This window comes from Ascidia mentula, chromosome 1 (genome assembly GCF_947561715.1).
Source record: "Ascidia mentula chromosome 1, kaAscMent1.1, whole genome shotgun sequence".
NCBI lineage: Eukaryota > Metazoa > Chordata > Ascidiacea > Phlebobranchia > Ascidiidae > Ascidia > Ascidia mentula.
Window position 1 is genome coordinate 6731370 of NC_138566.1, and position 16110 is coordinate 6747479.

The 16110-nt window shown below is 45.9% G+C and overlaps 1 protein-coding gene across 2 annotated transcripts; it reads left to right on the plus strand.

Annotated features, from left to right (window-relative positions):
• The first annotated feature begins 261 nt into the window (after nt 1-261).
• Nucleotides 262-14329, plus strand: LOC145893704 (A disintegrin and metalloproteinase with thrombospondin motifs 6-like). 2 transcript variants are annotated; one of them, XM_082982103.1, is made up of 21 exons: nt 262-650; nt 1545-2002; nt 2075-2252; nt 2323-2645; nt 2722-2805; nt 4438-4565; nt 6190-6233; nt 7062-7167; nt 7844-7990; nt 8068-8209; nt 8958-9065; nt 9226-9435; nt 9573-9675; nt 10482-10618; nt 10897-11023; nt 11616-11699; nt 11784-11947; nt 12059-12327; nt 12429-12633; nt 12795-12971; nt 13177-14329. In XM_082982103.1, exons 1-21 carry the CDS (start codon nt 557-559, stop codon nt 13435-13437), a joined length of 3549 nt encoding a protein of 1182 aa, XP_082838229.1. In that variant the 5' UTR covers nt 262-556; the 3' UTR covers nt 13438-14329. The 2 variants fall into 2 exon arrangements, with proteins under 2 accessions (XP_082838229.1, XP_082838230.1); XM_082982104.1 differs by lacking the exon at nt 9573-9675 and adding an exon at nt 10075-10174.
• Nucleotides 14330-16110: the final 1781 nt, after the last annotated feature.

The window sequence follows — 16110 nt, forward strand, 5'->3', positions numbered from 1 at the left end:
TGCGAAAGGTTGAGCCATAATGTTCCCGGTCGGTCTTTGCAGCTAAGCGAGACGAGCCCGGCGGGCGCGCGCGTTTCGCAAGATCGGCGTTCCAGAATAGATCATGACAGCATCAGATAGGTCGGGACTAAAAAGAGCCCATTGTTACTGACGGGAGACAGTTGGTCTTGAACGGATGCGAGTTTAGAAAGGCGCCGACCGACCTGTCTTACTTACGCTCGACTGGCAGGAAACTTTCATTGACTTAAAGGGTTTATTTTTGCAGCGCCGCAGAGGCAAGCGATAAACACGTAACGAACATACTCTGCTATTATTGCCTGCGCGAAAACGTAACGAAGACGAAGCAAACGACGAAAAGCCTCCTTATCTATTTATTGGATTAGAAGTCCGGGCAAACAAACCTGGAACCGCGACCTGACAAAGTGATACAAAGCAACATTGGAGAACTTCATCTACAAACTAGAAAAACTGTCGTCAAAGACGAGCGCAACGTTTCCCATCTCTTCATTCCTATTTAACTTTATTTAAACTTTTTACGCATCGCGATATTTATCAAATGGCTTCTTTCGGACATCAACTTATTTGCGCCACATTGGCGGCCCTACTGTCCTCATTCCTGGTCCACGCCACCACGATGGAACGGCGTCACGGTGAGTTGATTTAGGTTTTTTATTTTCTGGAGCGTATATGTGTTCATGAGGATGTAACTTTTGGCACAAATTGCGAAAAGATTTATGCCACGATATGGAAAAATCACTTTATTTTCATTTGCGCCGATAGCCAACTAGTTAATACACATGGTCTTATACGCCATATAACCAGTGCCTGTGTATGGAGAACTAGGGATCGTTAGGTTTTCACTCTCGCGCTTGCTTTGTCAATATTTGACTTTTTAATGGGTGACTAGATTTCCGTCCGCCGATTTGCACATTTGGCCAAGTTAGGGCGCTGTACTGATTTAGCACAATAATGAAAACCCGCGAAAGTTATTTCCGATTTGTAAGATGATTAGTTGAATGCCTTTGGTGAAAAATCTTAATTGAAAACTTTAAGTAAGTGCTGCTGCTAACATTTTAACTTATCTGTTTATGTAACGTAACCACCAACCGATTAGCGCATTGTGCTCGGGCGTATTCGGCCCCAATTAACAGACTATTTCTGTACCTTTGATAGGGTTGGGTGTATAAACAACCTCCGCTGAGGGCCAGTGCGGCGCTTTTCATCTTTTGTGTAGTCCTGCTACCGTCTCGTTGGGCGCATTGTGTTCACGCTCACGTATGGGCGGCCATGATAAGGCTTGTGTAAATTTTACCCGTGCAGGGTTATTCGACTTCCTGGGAGAACACGTTAATGACGTTAATCGGATTAGATTTGAACCCACTAGGACTATTTTAGTTGCGTTACTGTGTTTGTCTGTTTGAGTCCTCATTTGTATTGAGTACCGTTGTTACGAACTGTACATAAATGCCAAATTTTCAGTGATCCCCGACTAATCCTGTCCTTTGTGTTTTTTCTTTTCCTCGGAACACCGGACGATCGAGCAGAGAAGTTTGTGAAATCCCTCGAAATCATGGGCGCGGGAGGAAAGTTCGAACCGGTGGTGACTGTGATGCCAAAACGAGTCAGCCGCTCGGGACAGTTTCTCGAATACGCGTCCTTATCGCCATTGTCCGTTTACGAAGGGTCGCGAAGACTTCGGCGTCGGCGCAGCTTGGATGCCCGCGACGTCCGCGACGAACTCGACGCCGCGTCGGCCACTGCCGATGGCGACCATGAAGTGTTTTTCGACTTGGGGGATGCCCCGGGCACACCCCTGTCGGGCGCGAAGCTTCATTTAAAGCGAAATTACAAACTGGTCACAAGAAACTTTATGGTCGAGGAGAGGTCTCGCGGAGGCAAGTTGGTGAACAGACACAGCCTTGTGGAGGATTGCCACTACAAGGGAGTCATCCACAACCACGAAAGCTTCTCAAAAGTCGCGTTAAGCCTCTGCAACGGCCTGGTTAGTGTGACCTGGATCCTGTGTCATCATCGAGCCATTTTTATATTTCTCAATTTAAAACCTTTATCGCAGCAAGGGGTTATTGTCCGGGGCGACGACACGTACTTTATCGAGCCTTCGTGGAACCACACAAAAAATGCGAGCCAATCAGAGGAAGGTCATCCCCACGTAATCCTGAAGCGTTCAGTCCTCGAGCATCTTACAGAGAGGCGGGAGAACGAAGAGGATTTGGGACATTGCGGCTACTCTGGTAAGAACGCATTTGTTTTTCCATAGTGTAAAGAGAGAGTGCGGCAGCCTAAACGTTTGCAACTGTGCAGATAAAGTAGCCGGCGAAACGCCCTGGTGGAAAATTGACCCACGGGAAATATCCAAAACCAAAGATGAGAAAAAAAGCGACGATGAAAGTTCCTCCGGGCGCCACGGCAGAAAGCATCAACACCACCATCATCGCACAAGCGCTGGACGCTCCGCGGCTGAAGAAGATGCAGTTGATGTGGAAGATGAGGTGGCTAAGAGCAGGAGAAAACGATCCGTGAGTGTTGAACGACACGTGGAAGTCATGGTGGTCGCCGACAAAGTGATGGTTGGGTTCCATGGACGCAAAGACGTAGAAAAGTACATTCTCACCATCATGAACATTGTGAGTATCAAAATTGCTGGGTTTAACTGAGGGCAACGGGATTATATTTTCATTCTAAATGATGTTTGCTTTACAGGTAAGCAATCTCTACCACGACTCAAGCATTGGAAACGCAGTCAACATTGTTGTTACAAGGGTGGTTTTGTTAACTGAAGACCAGGTACGTTGGTTTTATAACTACTGTCAGTCACGTGGACACGACTAAGATTGCATACCTTGGCTTATCGGGATGGGATAGGGATAACTGTAGTTGCAGCGCCATTTCACTAGAAACAATGCGCTTGTGTTGCAAACACTGGCATGTATTGTACAGAACCACAGTACATGGATGAATTTTCCGCCGAGATTTGTGTGTTAAGCTCTGATGCGGATGCGATAACGACCCTATAAAGATAACGCGTTACGCACATCGCAATTTCATGGAAAAGAGATCCCTGTTTACAATATCATTCTTAACTACTGTAGCGGTTTTATCACGGGCTTGATAACTCGCGTTTGGGACAAAGTAGTTACAGACAAGTCGCTTGTTTTGCCTTGTTTGCTCGCGCTGTTTACCTTCAAACCAAAAACTCCCTCAGCGCATTGCCGAAATTCCTCTTCATTAGCCCTGACGTCACGACATCACGTGACGCGAAAGGTCGAGGCCACAACAAATAGGAGCAAAGCGTCGATGGGGAATGTGTTTTTTTGCCTACAAATGTTTTGTCCAAACACGAGAAAAGTGATTCATATATCTTTAAACGTACGGCACATCCTAATATGTTCCACCCGGTCTCGACTCCCGTCAAAATGCCGAGATTTGATGTAGATATTGCGTTGGTGAAGGGCTTTGTAGGCCGGTTTTTAACTGTCAAGGACTCAACACGTCCGAATCGACCTGTTTACGGCGATTTGCTCTGAATGCGATAAATCGTTACTAGGAATAGAGCGCTTCCAGCGAGCGGCTGCGTCCAATCTAGCCATCGAGCGACGGATTAATCTTGCCACACTATAAACATCAGCAAGCTTGCGGCATCGAGCGCACGCTTCGCACTATTTTGACCATGTTTGGTGCAGTGGAGGCTTGAGATTTCAGCAGGGTGTGCCTTTATCAGAAAGCGGCACGAAAACAGCCTTTCACACAGTCAACCAACTGCACCTGTTCCTCGATTCGTACATGCTTTTCCTGCGTACAGCCGGCCGGTACTCGCAAATTACTTCTCGCATGAAAATCGAACCGAAGTGCTGATAAGGTATCTGGCGTGTAGCAGTTCCCACGTGGTCGAATGCCTCTCGCTGCGCCCATTTACGCAAGCCTCGGTTTCGTGTTTCAATGCTGAAGTGCTGGAGTTCATAACGGGGTCGAGGGTCCTGTGCAGTGATTCAATAATGCACCAATCGGTCGCACGCGTCTGAAACGCTTGGACGGGCGGCTAACTGCATTGTCCTTGTGTCGCTGGACAAGATGCGTTTGTCATTCGATCGTTGGAAAGATAGACAGGTCCACTTCAGAGTTCCATGGGGCGTTCAAAGGCAACCCGCACGCCACTCGAGGGAACAGTGGCACTTTCTCGCCCTTCCTGTGGTTTTCCCACGATTCAGCGCAGAACCCTTCGTTTTTGATTGTTAGTGCAGCGCCGTTTTATTGGCAAACCAGTGAACTGCAACGTTTTCACCTTCACAACTACAAAACGTTGAATTATTAACACTCGCAAGCGCACAGTGCCAATCCTTTTACGAATTAGTATTATATTTGTTCATTCACAACAAAGTTTGTAATTTTGTTTCAAAAGTAAATGTTTTTCATTTTCAGCCTGGTTTGTCGATTAATCACCACGCTGATCAGTCACTTAACAGCTTCTGCCGATGGCAGTCGGACATCAACGTGAACCAATCGGATTTCGGCCTTGCTCACCATGACAACGCCATTCTTATCACAGGGTATGTTTCTTTGCTTTGCTTAACATTGACTCGACTTATTGCAAAGCCTTATTGACTTGTGTTTGTCGTTGTAAGTTTATGATAGGCTCATTAGGTGTATGTTCAGCAAACGTCATTGAGCCCCTACGGGAGCAATTGCTGCTTAAAGACATATTTGTTCTTGATAGGGAGGCAAATGCTCAGCTGTGCAGCCTTGGACTCTAACCTGTAGCTTGATTGCATTTGGCGAAATCGTTGTTTGTCAAATGTCTGGTTTTACAATCCAGTCTGGGGTTAGGGTTCCAGCCAAACCATATACCGTGGAGCGCGAACCGTTCACTAAGGGCTGTAGAAACCGGCACATGCTTACGTAATGTGTTATTTTCGGAGGCGTTTGTATCAGTTGAAACCCAAAACTGGACCCACTCACCCGTTGAAGCGTTTCCTTACAGCGGCAAGCCACGCTCCCCGTTCGTTATCCTAATCACTCATTGAGGGGAGCTTTGTATAGGTCACAAAACAGTTGGCGTGAGAACTTGGTCGCGGTCCACCAGCCCCCTATGGCTCCTCAAAATGACTACCAATGCGGCCATGACAAGTCGGCTAGGAGCTTTGCGAAGCATGACGACGCTTGATCTGCGTGTGAGGCCGAGCATGTTACTTAAAAAACACGGTCAACCGGCTTTCTTACGTCGTTGGCAATTTGCGCCTTTGCGTGGGTTTCCAGCTGTCTTTTCCCCACTGCCCATACCGGCAATCATGGCGTCCGATAGCATGGTGCAGACGACTGCGGCACCGTTGCCCAACAATGCGATCACTGTACTGAGGTAATTTCTCTTCATCCGGCCGGTGATCCCAGAAGCGATATCTCGCACCTTACGCGGATTAAACGCATTTCGAAAATGCCGCCTTTGTCGCCCAAGACTTCGGGTTTAGGGATTGTACAAAACCACGACAGGCAATTAGGTTTTATAGTGTTCACGGTGCTGCGATGACGTGCGCTTCTAAAAACAGTCCAGGGTGTTAAAAACTGTATCGGAAAAGGTCTTGTTTTGACCATCAACAATAACCATCTCTCACTTTCGCCCTGGAATGCCTAAGATCCTACAACTGGCTTTCGAGTGTTCCGCTGCCTGTTTCTCGTCAACCTTGAGCGATCGGATGTAAATCATTTGATAAATCCAGGGCGCCGGAATGCAAAACACGACCGGTGGATTCCAAGCCATAGAAATCGCAACTTCCCGATGCGTGAAAATATTAATCTTTCTGCAATTCGCTCTGTAAACAGTCGTGAAAAGGCAGCGATCGCAAAAATTCCGCGTAAACACCAGCCGACGATGCAAGCAATATGTCCATGTAGCCTTAAGTGCGGATCAAAGCCTTCACCCTCCTTTGAAGGCGGGCCTGAAAAAATAAGCCTGGTCATATAATCGCTTTTCAATATCCACTTCACTGCTCTTCCCAGATATGAATGGACACTTGCTCCAACTTTATGATTCATTGCAAATGAACGCGGCTAAGCGATTTAGCCGTGTCTAATGTGGCCTGATGCAGTAAACACCTCACTATAGAGTTTGTTTTACGTACAAAATCTTATGAATTTTTTTTGCTTTTTTGTAACTAAACATTGTTTACTTATATCCAGGAATGACATCTGCACCTACAAAAACCAACCTTGCGGGACCCTTGGTAAGTTGATTTTATTTTTTAAGCGTGGTGTATTTCGGACTGGCGAAACTCGAACACAAGGCTGTTAATTTTGCGCGAATTCTTACCGTTTAGTTCTTGTCTGAGGCGCTTCCTTCAAGAGGAAAGCGTTTGCGACTGATTGCTTCATTGGGACGCCCCGGGGCGGGTTGGTCTCGCTAGTTTGTAGCTGATTAAGACCATTGTTGACAAATGCCCACTTGCGCAGTTAGCATAACAACATTTAAACGGACAAAAATTCATTGGGTGAAATTTGTAATGTGTTGGGGGTTTTTATTATTTATTATTGGCCACTTGCAAAACAGGGGTTTGCGCTTTAGGTGGGGTCGCTAAATCTCGTGTAATATATTCGAAGCACAAACAACATCAATCACAAATGCAAACCGCGCATTACGAAAGTTTGCGTTCGACAACACAGCAGCTCTCGAAATAGCGGTCACCCCCCGCCATGCGCTCACCTCTTCCGCGAAAACAGGGCTATTGTTCACTGGTTCCGCGCCGCAAGGAACTTTCGTGGGGGCTTCGACACGAGTGTATATTCTGGGCCCTCGTTTCCGCCCTAAGCTTTAAATGGACCGCGCTCGCGTCAAGGACCTTTTCAAACCACCGTCAACTGGCTGCGCGCGGAGATTGGGTGTACGCGGTCGCTTTTAAGACGACACGGACCAAAGTAAACTTTTGTCGATTGAACTCGCTCGCACGCGCGTTCAGGCCTATTGTGCCTTTGAACAACAACCTTGACGTCATGTCACGGGTCGCCGCAACCGATTGAACGAAGACCCCGAAAGTTTAAAGCTTGTTTTCTTTCAGGTTTGGCCCCGGTTTCGGGAATGTGCGAAAACATGCGAAGTTGCAGCATCAACGAAGACATTGGCTTGGCTTCCGCTTTTACCATCGCCCACGAAATTGGCCACAAGTAAGTTCTCCACCCGTTTTCCGCGGCATTCAGGTTGTCTAGACGCCAGTGAATGATAATTGCAAATTGCAAACGCGGACGCCAAATCTAATCACCGGCTCCGAAGGGCATATTACATGGGACTTTGCTTAAGAGCACCCGCTATATCGTTACCCAAGAGTTGTGGTAGTGGCCCTAGAGCGCCTTTCGTCTAGACGCCCGTTTCAAGGAAATGAATGTTTTCTCAGCCGTTTCCACAGGACCGTTAAAAATCCAAACAAAGCCTTAAACCACTCATAAACCTGGCAAATGTAGGAGCAGGCCACATATATTCTCCGCTGCAACAGCTCAGCTTGCCGGTTGCAGCGCTGCAGCGTCTGCAACGTAAACACCACCTCTCCGACCGGCCTTTTTGCGTCTTTGGTTGGGACGTTAATCCCGCCAGTTGGCGATTGGCCATTAGTGGGTATCTGCCACACACGGCTATAGTTTAACCTTCGTGCTCGGCGCTTCTGAATAATCCTTACGCCTGGCTGGAGATCGCGAAGACGAATGGGTCGATCCATCATCCTAAGTCGCTAGTCTGATGGTCAGTCAGCGATTCGAGTTCTTGTAAAAAAACCCATTTGCGGCTGAATATCGAAAACGAATGGAAGCAATTGTGCATTTAGTTGATTCCCGAACTCTTTGTTTGTAGCTTTGGTATGAATCACGACGGTACCAACAACGACTGCGGCCCAGGAAACGGCCATCCATCCAGAATAATGGCACCACAAATGACCAGTAACACCAGTCCTTTCATGTGGTCCAGATGCTCCAAAAAATACATCACCGACTTCTTAGAGTAAGTACACCGTATTGTGTTATGAGTTTGCATGGTTAAATGTTTGAAACCTAATGTTTTGTTTTCTCTGTATGCAGTTCTGGTGCCGGCGCATGTCTTGTCGATACGCCACCATCCAGGGACTTTAACTTCCCAGAAGAAATGCCTGGACAACTTCACGATGCCGACGAGCAGTGCCGATTCCAGTACGGCCCCCAGTCGAAGCAGTGCCACTACGGGGTGAGTGCCTTGCATATTTCCTATCAAGCCCTCAATCTGAATGATTTATGTCTGCCGCTTTCCCGGCAAATGCGTCCAATGAGAGCCTCCGTTTCGTTTGTAAACATGCCTAATGACGCCCTGGCGCTATCTGTGAGCGATTAACACTTGACTGTAGGCCTAGCGCCCACCAAGATGGTTCATTTGTCTCAAAAATGAGCATCGTCATTACTGCACAAAGGGGCAAGGATATGTAATCAATCGGCCGCTTTTGTTACCAACGGTACGCAATCCCTTGGCGAAACTATCGCACTAAACGTACGTCATTTCGTGGTTCAGCGACTTCTCACCTACGTATGCAGTGCGCGCATGTATCACCCAGCCGCGGTGGGTGGCCCTTAGCGCCCGACCAACTTCCGACCTGTTGGGTGAATGTTAGTGTTAAATGTTTGGCCCAGCATGCCAACGCGACCATGTCTTCATGCCAGTGCCAAGTACGGTTTATCAGGCCACCCAACCGGCATGAGTGCCCTCAAAATGTTTTTGGTTCTGTAATAAGCAACGCAAATTTTTTTCGGTCACACCTATAGTTAGAGATAGTATCTGTGCAAGATAAAGTTACAAAGCAATAAGGGTTTTAATAAACACTTGCTTTGTTGTTAAAATTGCTTTCTGGGTTGACGAAACTTAGCGATTGCCCCAGGCTCGAAAACTTCACAATCTCTCGACGCAATATTGGATTGTCTGACCTATATGTTGTTTACTCCAGGATGTTTGTCGTGAACTTTGGTGCACGAGCAAGAACGAACATTGTGCAACAAACAGCATCCCAGCTGCTGAGGGGACCAATTGCCAAACTACCTACATTTCACGTGGGGTAAGTCATCAACACTTTCAAGAACAGTTGATGAATGAAGTATAATGAATCGTCACCAAACAAATGTAGAATATGGCTTGCTCTCATACGTAATTGTTTTTATTTTTGTCGCAATCAACCGCTTTTTTTACGCAAATCAACAATCCGATTCACTTTTTAGTGGTGCTACCGCGGCAACTGCGTTCCTTTTGGTTACCGCCCACAAGCCGTAGACGGTTCCTGGGGCTCCTGGACGGCTTGGGCCGAGTGTTCTCGTACGTGTGGCACTGGAATCAGCTCCTCGTCTAGGAGTTGTGACAGTCCTGCACCGGAACATGGTGGAAAGTACTGCATTGGCGAGAGAATGCGATACAGATCTTGTAACACTCAGGTAAGAATTTACTCCAGAGCTTTTACATTTAGACTAAATGCATTAGAATTGTCGTAAGTGCGCTGTTGTATTGTATTGGAACCTGTGGAAATGCCTTTTGCCTCATTCTTAACTTCCCTCGCGGGTTTCATAAACAGGAATGTCTGTTCGCGTCTGGCGATTTTCGTTCGGCGCAGTGCGCCAATTCCGACAACACGCCATTCCAGGGAAAATATTACAACTGGGTTCCGTACACTCTCGGTAGGTGTCGCCTCGGGGTGGAATTTTTTCCTCTTTCCGGGGTTGCAAGTTAATCCGCAAATGTAATTTTGCTTTTAAACGCGCCGCTGGCAACTTGGAACCAATAACATACCGGCTCGTGGGCTTATGTTGTTACTCGCTGCTTTTCGCCCTGCACGCATACTGCGTACGTACGCTGCTAAATTGACTGCGGGACATACGAAATTTCGAAGTCGCCAAGCTTTTCTGCATTGACTGAATAGCGCGCAGATCCGCAACAAACAGATTCACATCCCTGGGAGGCATTTCCACAGTGTGCAAATGTCTGTTTTTGAGCATGGACGTCCCTGTGACCACCCATGCATCCGAAATGCGCCCGCTTCGTTTTGCTAACTGCTTTGTATGCGTTGAATTTAACAGCCCTGCACCGACCCCAACTCGGACCCGCGGCGAGAGCAATGCGCTCGTCACGATACTGAGCTCTATCAGGGCAAATACTACAACTGGCTTCCCCATACAGGTAACGCTTTGCACCCGAAGCATGCTTTAAAATGTATTCTCGTTTGTTTTCCCCAATCGAGGCAGCTTTTGTGCTTAGCAATTGTTGGTGTGAAATGTAATTTTTGGACATTATTTGTATTTAAAACTTTAGGATGCTAGAAGCCTTTTTTAAATTGCGTGTTTTGTGAGTTATTTCTGGTGTGCATGAAGTACTAAAATTAGTCGACCGAATCGTAGGGACTAAAGTCTATAAGTTGATCTTTGCTACGTATCGTTTTAACTCGTCATGTTCCCATAAGATAACCATTCATATCTCCATCTTGCAGGCAGCAACGTGAAGGCATGTGCCCTCAACTGTCTGGCACAAGGCTTTAACTTCTTTGCTGAACGCGCGCCTGCTGTCATCGATGGCACACCATGCTTCTCAGACTCCCTTGACGTGTGCATCAACGGCGAATGTCATGTAAGCACCTCTCACACCCATCTTCATGGCCTTAGCATTTTGCGATGCCATTTTAAGATAGCATCCCCACTGTTCTAAAGGTCACACCGCGCATTTACCAACAGCACAAAGTGCCGATTGTTTTAGCCGCTGTTGTACAATTCCTCAAGGAAAATTAATATAGCCACTTGGGGATAGCCTCCACCTTTGGTCCGTGGTTTATGAAAATAGATTCAAATGTTGTTGTTGAACATATTCTAGTTGAACAATTTTTGAGCATGCCTTTCTTCTTTGAGCAGCATGTTGGTTGTGATCACGTGCTTCATTCGAACGCCACTGAGGACAAATGTCGTGTTTGTGGCGGCGACGGCAGCACCTGTGAGACACAAGCCGGAATCTTCAATGTCCCCATCCCAAGTCATGGACGTAAGTGAATTTGTCGCATATTTAGGCAAAAAAAAATAAGTTTGGTTAAAGCAGGGGAAGGTCGCAACAAAATATGGCTCCATTCGCCTGCAATAGGAAGGGTATTTGTTGAAAGTTGAATACAACCAAACAATTGGGGCATTCATACCCAGTATGGGCAATATTCCCTGCTGCAGTGTGCATGGTGGTGTTGTCAATCGGGCCATTATATCCCTCGCACCCATGCGTATCCTTTTATGCACGCGATTCGACCACGATTCCGCCTCCTCCGAAATATCGCCTCCCTAATCTTTGATCGGGTTAAACCGAGAAAATAACTTTTCCTGCGTTTGACACCTCCGCAATTTGAACGGATTAATCAGAGTGCTTGGTGCAGCCAAAGTTCTGTCTCAACTCGGTCCTCCTACGTCACCCGCCCACGGTAAAATAAATGCCTCTTTGAATGGAGGCCACTTGTTATAAGCAGAACACAGTACTTCCGCTGTCTGACGCGCTCTCGACAGAAGCGTAAATATTTAGACTCCGCCGGCCTGGAGGCATTACCTATCTATTTGGCTTGAGTGAGTGAAACGATTTTTTATCTTTCGTGCAGAATACCACCAAGTCGTCACCATCCCACAAGGCTCGGTGAACATTCTCATTCAAGAGCTGGAAATCTCCAAACAGAATTATATCGGTGAGCAGTGAATACATGAACGTTTTGTGCTTCGTCTTATTCTCGTACCCGACCAAACATAAACGAATCCAATTATCCACACAGCGTTGAAAAATACTCGCGATGAGGACTACATTAACGGCGGGTGGACCATCGACTGGCCGCAGAAATTTCAAGTAGCTGGTACTACGTTCACGTATAAACGCCCAGGAAACGAACCAGAGTCATTGGTTGCGTTGGGGCCAACCACCGAAGATTTGATTGTCATGGTAAGCGATTCCAAACTACTTAGTGCTGGTACAGGCGATTCTGACTTGTGAAATTGTTTTAAAACACGTAGTTTTTGATTAATTGATGTTAAGTCTTGCTTTGGTTCGCAGCTTTTGGTTCAAGAACAAAACCGCGGCCTCCGCTTCGAGTACAATGTTCCAGTCGAACGCGAAAGCAGCGGAGACAACGTATCTCCATTCTTGTGGAATGAAGGCGACTGGACGCCTTGCACTGCAACCTGCGCTGGAGGCACCCAGCGTCGACCGGTTGAATGTCGAAGGGTCGATGACAACACTCAGGTGCAACCTAGCTACTGCAACCAGGCAAACAAGCCCGACGTGCAAGAACAATCATGCAACGTGGAACCATGCCCGCCGATGTAAGTATCGTGAGGAATGTTAGGTTTATCGGCACTGTAATCAAATGACAGAGACATGTTTGCAATTCGTTCCTATCATAAACTTATTATTCAATTTACAGTTGGTCCCCTGGCAAATGGAATGATTGCAGCAGAACGTGCGGAGGTGGCCACCGCACCCGCCAGGTTATTTGCATGCGCGTGTTGAGTCAGATCGAGGACGAAGTGATTGACGAAAGCTACTGCACCGGTAGAAAGCCGCCGTCTAGTGACAGCTGCAACCAGGAAACCTGCCCACCACGGTGGACCACCGGACGCTGGTCTTCGGTAAGTTTATGCCGCCCTTGGTTGACATGTACGAATATCGTGACATTCAAAAATAGTATAAAGCCTCAAACCGGTCAATCAGAACACCGCTTAATGATTTCCGATTCGATCCCATGTATTTGTCTAGTTCATCAAACTTATAACACTTCCTCTCTGTTCAGTGCAAACCACGTTGCGGACCGGGCACCAAAACCAGAGACGTGCAATGCAAGTCGAGTGACCGAAGGCAGACCTTCCCCGATGGCAGATGCGATATTCGAACCAAACCTGCAGCCAAAGCACACTGTAACAGCGGCTCTTGTCCCCCTCCCCGATGGGTGTACGGCAAATGGAGCAAGGTACGTTTGGAAATGTGTTGGTTTTGTAATACTTGAATATTAGATATCTCCTACCACTTCTCTTCAGCGAAAAACTTTTGCAGCAAAATTAGCGTTAGCTGCTTTTTAATGGTGACACAGTTGAGCGGTGAACAAGTCAATTGTGAAATAAACATCTTTAAAATGATATATCGCCAAATCAATACCGGGTACTTTTCCTCTACAGTGTTCTGCCCCATGTGGTCACGGAACCAAAAGGCGACGTGTCTACTGCGCTGTACCTGGAACCAATTCGATGACCAATGGCTGTCCCACCAATCGCAAGCCTAAGACCGTGCAGTCGTGCGTTTCACAATGCAACGCCGATCCCGAGCCTCAGTGTCAAGACGATCCCAAAGTTGCATACTGCCGCCTTGTGCTCAGATTCAAGTTCTGCCACCGCGCCTACTTCCGTAAGATGTGCTGTTCCACCTGTTCACGTGGATAAGCTGGTTGAGAGTGGTACCCAGGTGTAAATAGTCACCTGCCCTTTGCTATGCAAAACAGCTGGCTGGATGATGTATGTATGGGGTGTAGTAAGAGAAAGGAAATGCAGCAGAACTCGAGAATGACCTTGGCAGTTTATCGCTGTATTTTCTACTTTCACTGTGAGAGCGGCAAGCTGCCTTTTGTGTGCGAGAGAATTTATTTCTGTTAAGACGACTTTTTCCTTTGCTTCCTTACGTTTATATATTCTTTGTCGTTAATATCCCCCCGTTGCTGAGAAATCGTTGGAAGCGCCCGCACGCCGCGGATTTTGCTCCATTTCGTTATTGTCGGACAGTCTAAACGTCTTCAGCACATTCGACGATGCAGCATATTGAAACTGATTGTGCGGCTCCAGCGCTTTTGTATACGATTCCGCAGCAGTATTTTTTCGCCAAATCCGCTTCTTCGCTTTGCCTTTTCCTATATTTATTATTATTATTAAAGTTTATCTGTGCCTTTGTCATTGCTCGTCATTTCGTTGTTGTAATGGTCGCCTTGTTTAATTTTTTATTGCTTTCGACCTTACCGGGATTCGAACCCACGTTATCCTGCGCACGAACCCGGATTTCTAATATGGTGCCTTCATGGATGTTGCCAATCGCCCTCCCGCCGTTATGTTTTCGCCACAGCCAAAGCAAACACGAAAGCTGCAGCGCGGCTTCTCGTGGTTTGCTGTCAGACTATGCGTCGGTCACATATGTCAGTCGCCACGCTTAAACACGTTGCGTTGCTACGTCATCAAATCCGAATCGCGTCTCTCTTGCGGTACGCTCAAACTTCCACAATTTGCTAGTCGAATTGCAGACCTTCATCTTTGCCTTTTTAAATAAATAAAAACAGCGACTATTTGCTATGATTTCTGTGATGAAAGTAGTTGTAGACAGAGGCATAAGCAATACACTTAAAAAGGCTTTTGTAATAGTGAATTAGAGAATTATTATCTCTTTCTGAAAAGTTTAGTTTCTCAAATTGTGGTTCTGACATAAATATGACTGCAATAAAAAACTATTTTGATTCTAACTGCGTCATCAAAAAGCAGCGTGCTTTTGGCAGAAAAGAGTTCCGCGATTACAAGACAGACTTTCGTACTGAGTGAACTCGTGTAAATGCAAAACAGCTTTTGTACCAAAATTGTAAATGTTTTTTAAGCTATAGTCTTACATTTTTATTGTGATAATGTGACAAATGCCGTAAAAGAGTGCGAAAATAATGTTTTGAAATTGAAACTATGATAGAAACTCCAGTTTAACAGTTTTGTTTCCAGGAAAATCCTCCAAAATTACTAAAGTAATTGTGAGATAATGACGTCAAAAAATTCCACGCCCAGCAACGTTTTTGCTGGTTGCGGCCATGCGCGGAGGGTCATGAGACGTGTAAGTGTAAACCAGTTGTGGTACCGATATTCAAACCCAGTATTTGCAGACTATCCTCTTTGAAAACCTCATGAAATCCGACATTGGTTCATTTAGGAAATTAATGTAATTCCAATATACTTGTCCCATTGTTAGGGGGAACGACAAGCAATAAGCAGCAGGAAGGCTTTATAAATGGCATTCTTCATACATGAACATTTAACACAACACACCCGGGTATCTGAGACGTGGCGAATGACCTTTTTGTAAACAGCGTTACAATTCCCTCAAGATGATGCAGATTTATTCTCACTAAAGCATGTTTTAAGAGCGATCCGCGCAGCCAAACCTATCAAGAGTGAGATACAGCGCACTAAGTCCCAGAAGTAACTGGCAGCCCTATAAATACCAAACGAATTTAAATGAATTATGTGAACTGCAGAGAGATGGCCACTGTTTCGATCCAATAGGTCGTCCTTACAGTGCAGCTTGGCTTGTATATCTGATTTAAACGGCCAAGTACGCATACATTTAACATACATTTTTACCAATTTATAGGAAGTGAAAAAGCTGTGAATCCATGCAGGGAGAAATTAGATAAAACGCATTAGATGTTTGCAAGGGATTATTTTGTGTGATCGCACATTTTTAATATTTGAGTCGGAAAAGTTTGTAAAAGTTTTTGAGCTCAATTTCTCTTCTTAGCGAAGTGATGTGAGCATACTATTGAGGAACATTTATTTTTTGGGATGACTTTCGCTTTCAGTATCAGTACAAGGTGTCCATAGAATAGTTTGTGCCACTGCTTTATAGGGATTGTCTTTAGATGTGCTCTCCAATAAGGACAAAATACGCATTTTCAAACACGTTTTCCATTAATGCCGTAGCGCTTTATAATATTTGATATTGTATTGTAAAACCATAAATAGGCATGCCGTATAACAGTAAAGAGCTCAGTGAACACGACACATTGAAAGTAAGAGAATGTATCTGGCGTTACGTCCTGTATTGACCCAGTTTACTCCAGAGGGTTGAATTTATTTAACAAATTGTATTTGTTGAAGGCAATTCTCTGCGGAACTATAATGTTTCTTTCTAATATACGCGGCCTCTTGTTACTCAATCTGAGATTATAGAAGCTTTTGAAATAAGCATTCAGCGAAAAACAACATTTCTAAAAGCTTTTACTCCGTAATAAGATAACCTTACACCGGGCGCTGAGGGACTGGCGCAGTATACCACCAGCTGTCAATCAATCAATCAATTCTGCTATGTCCTGT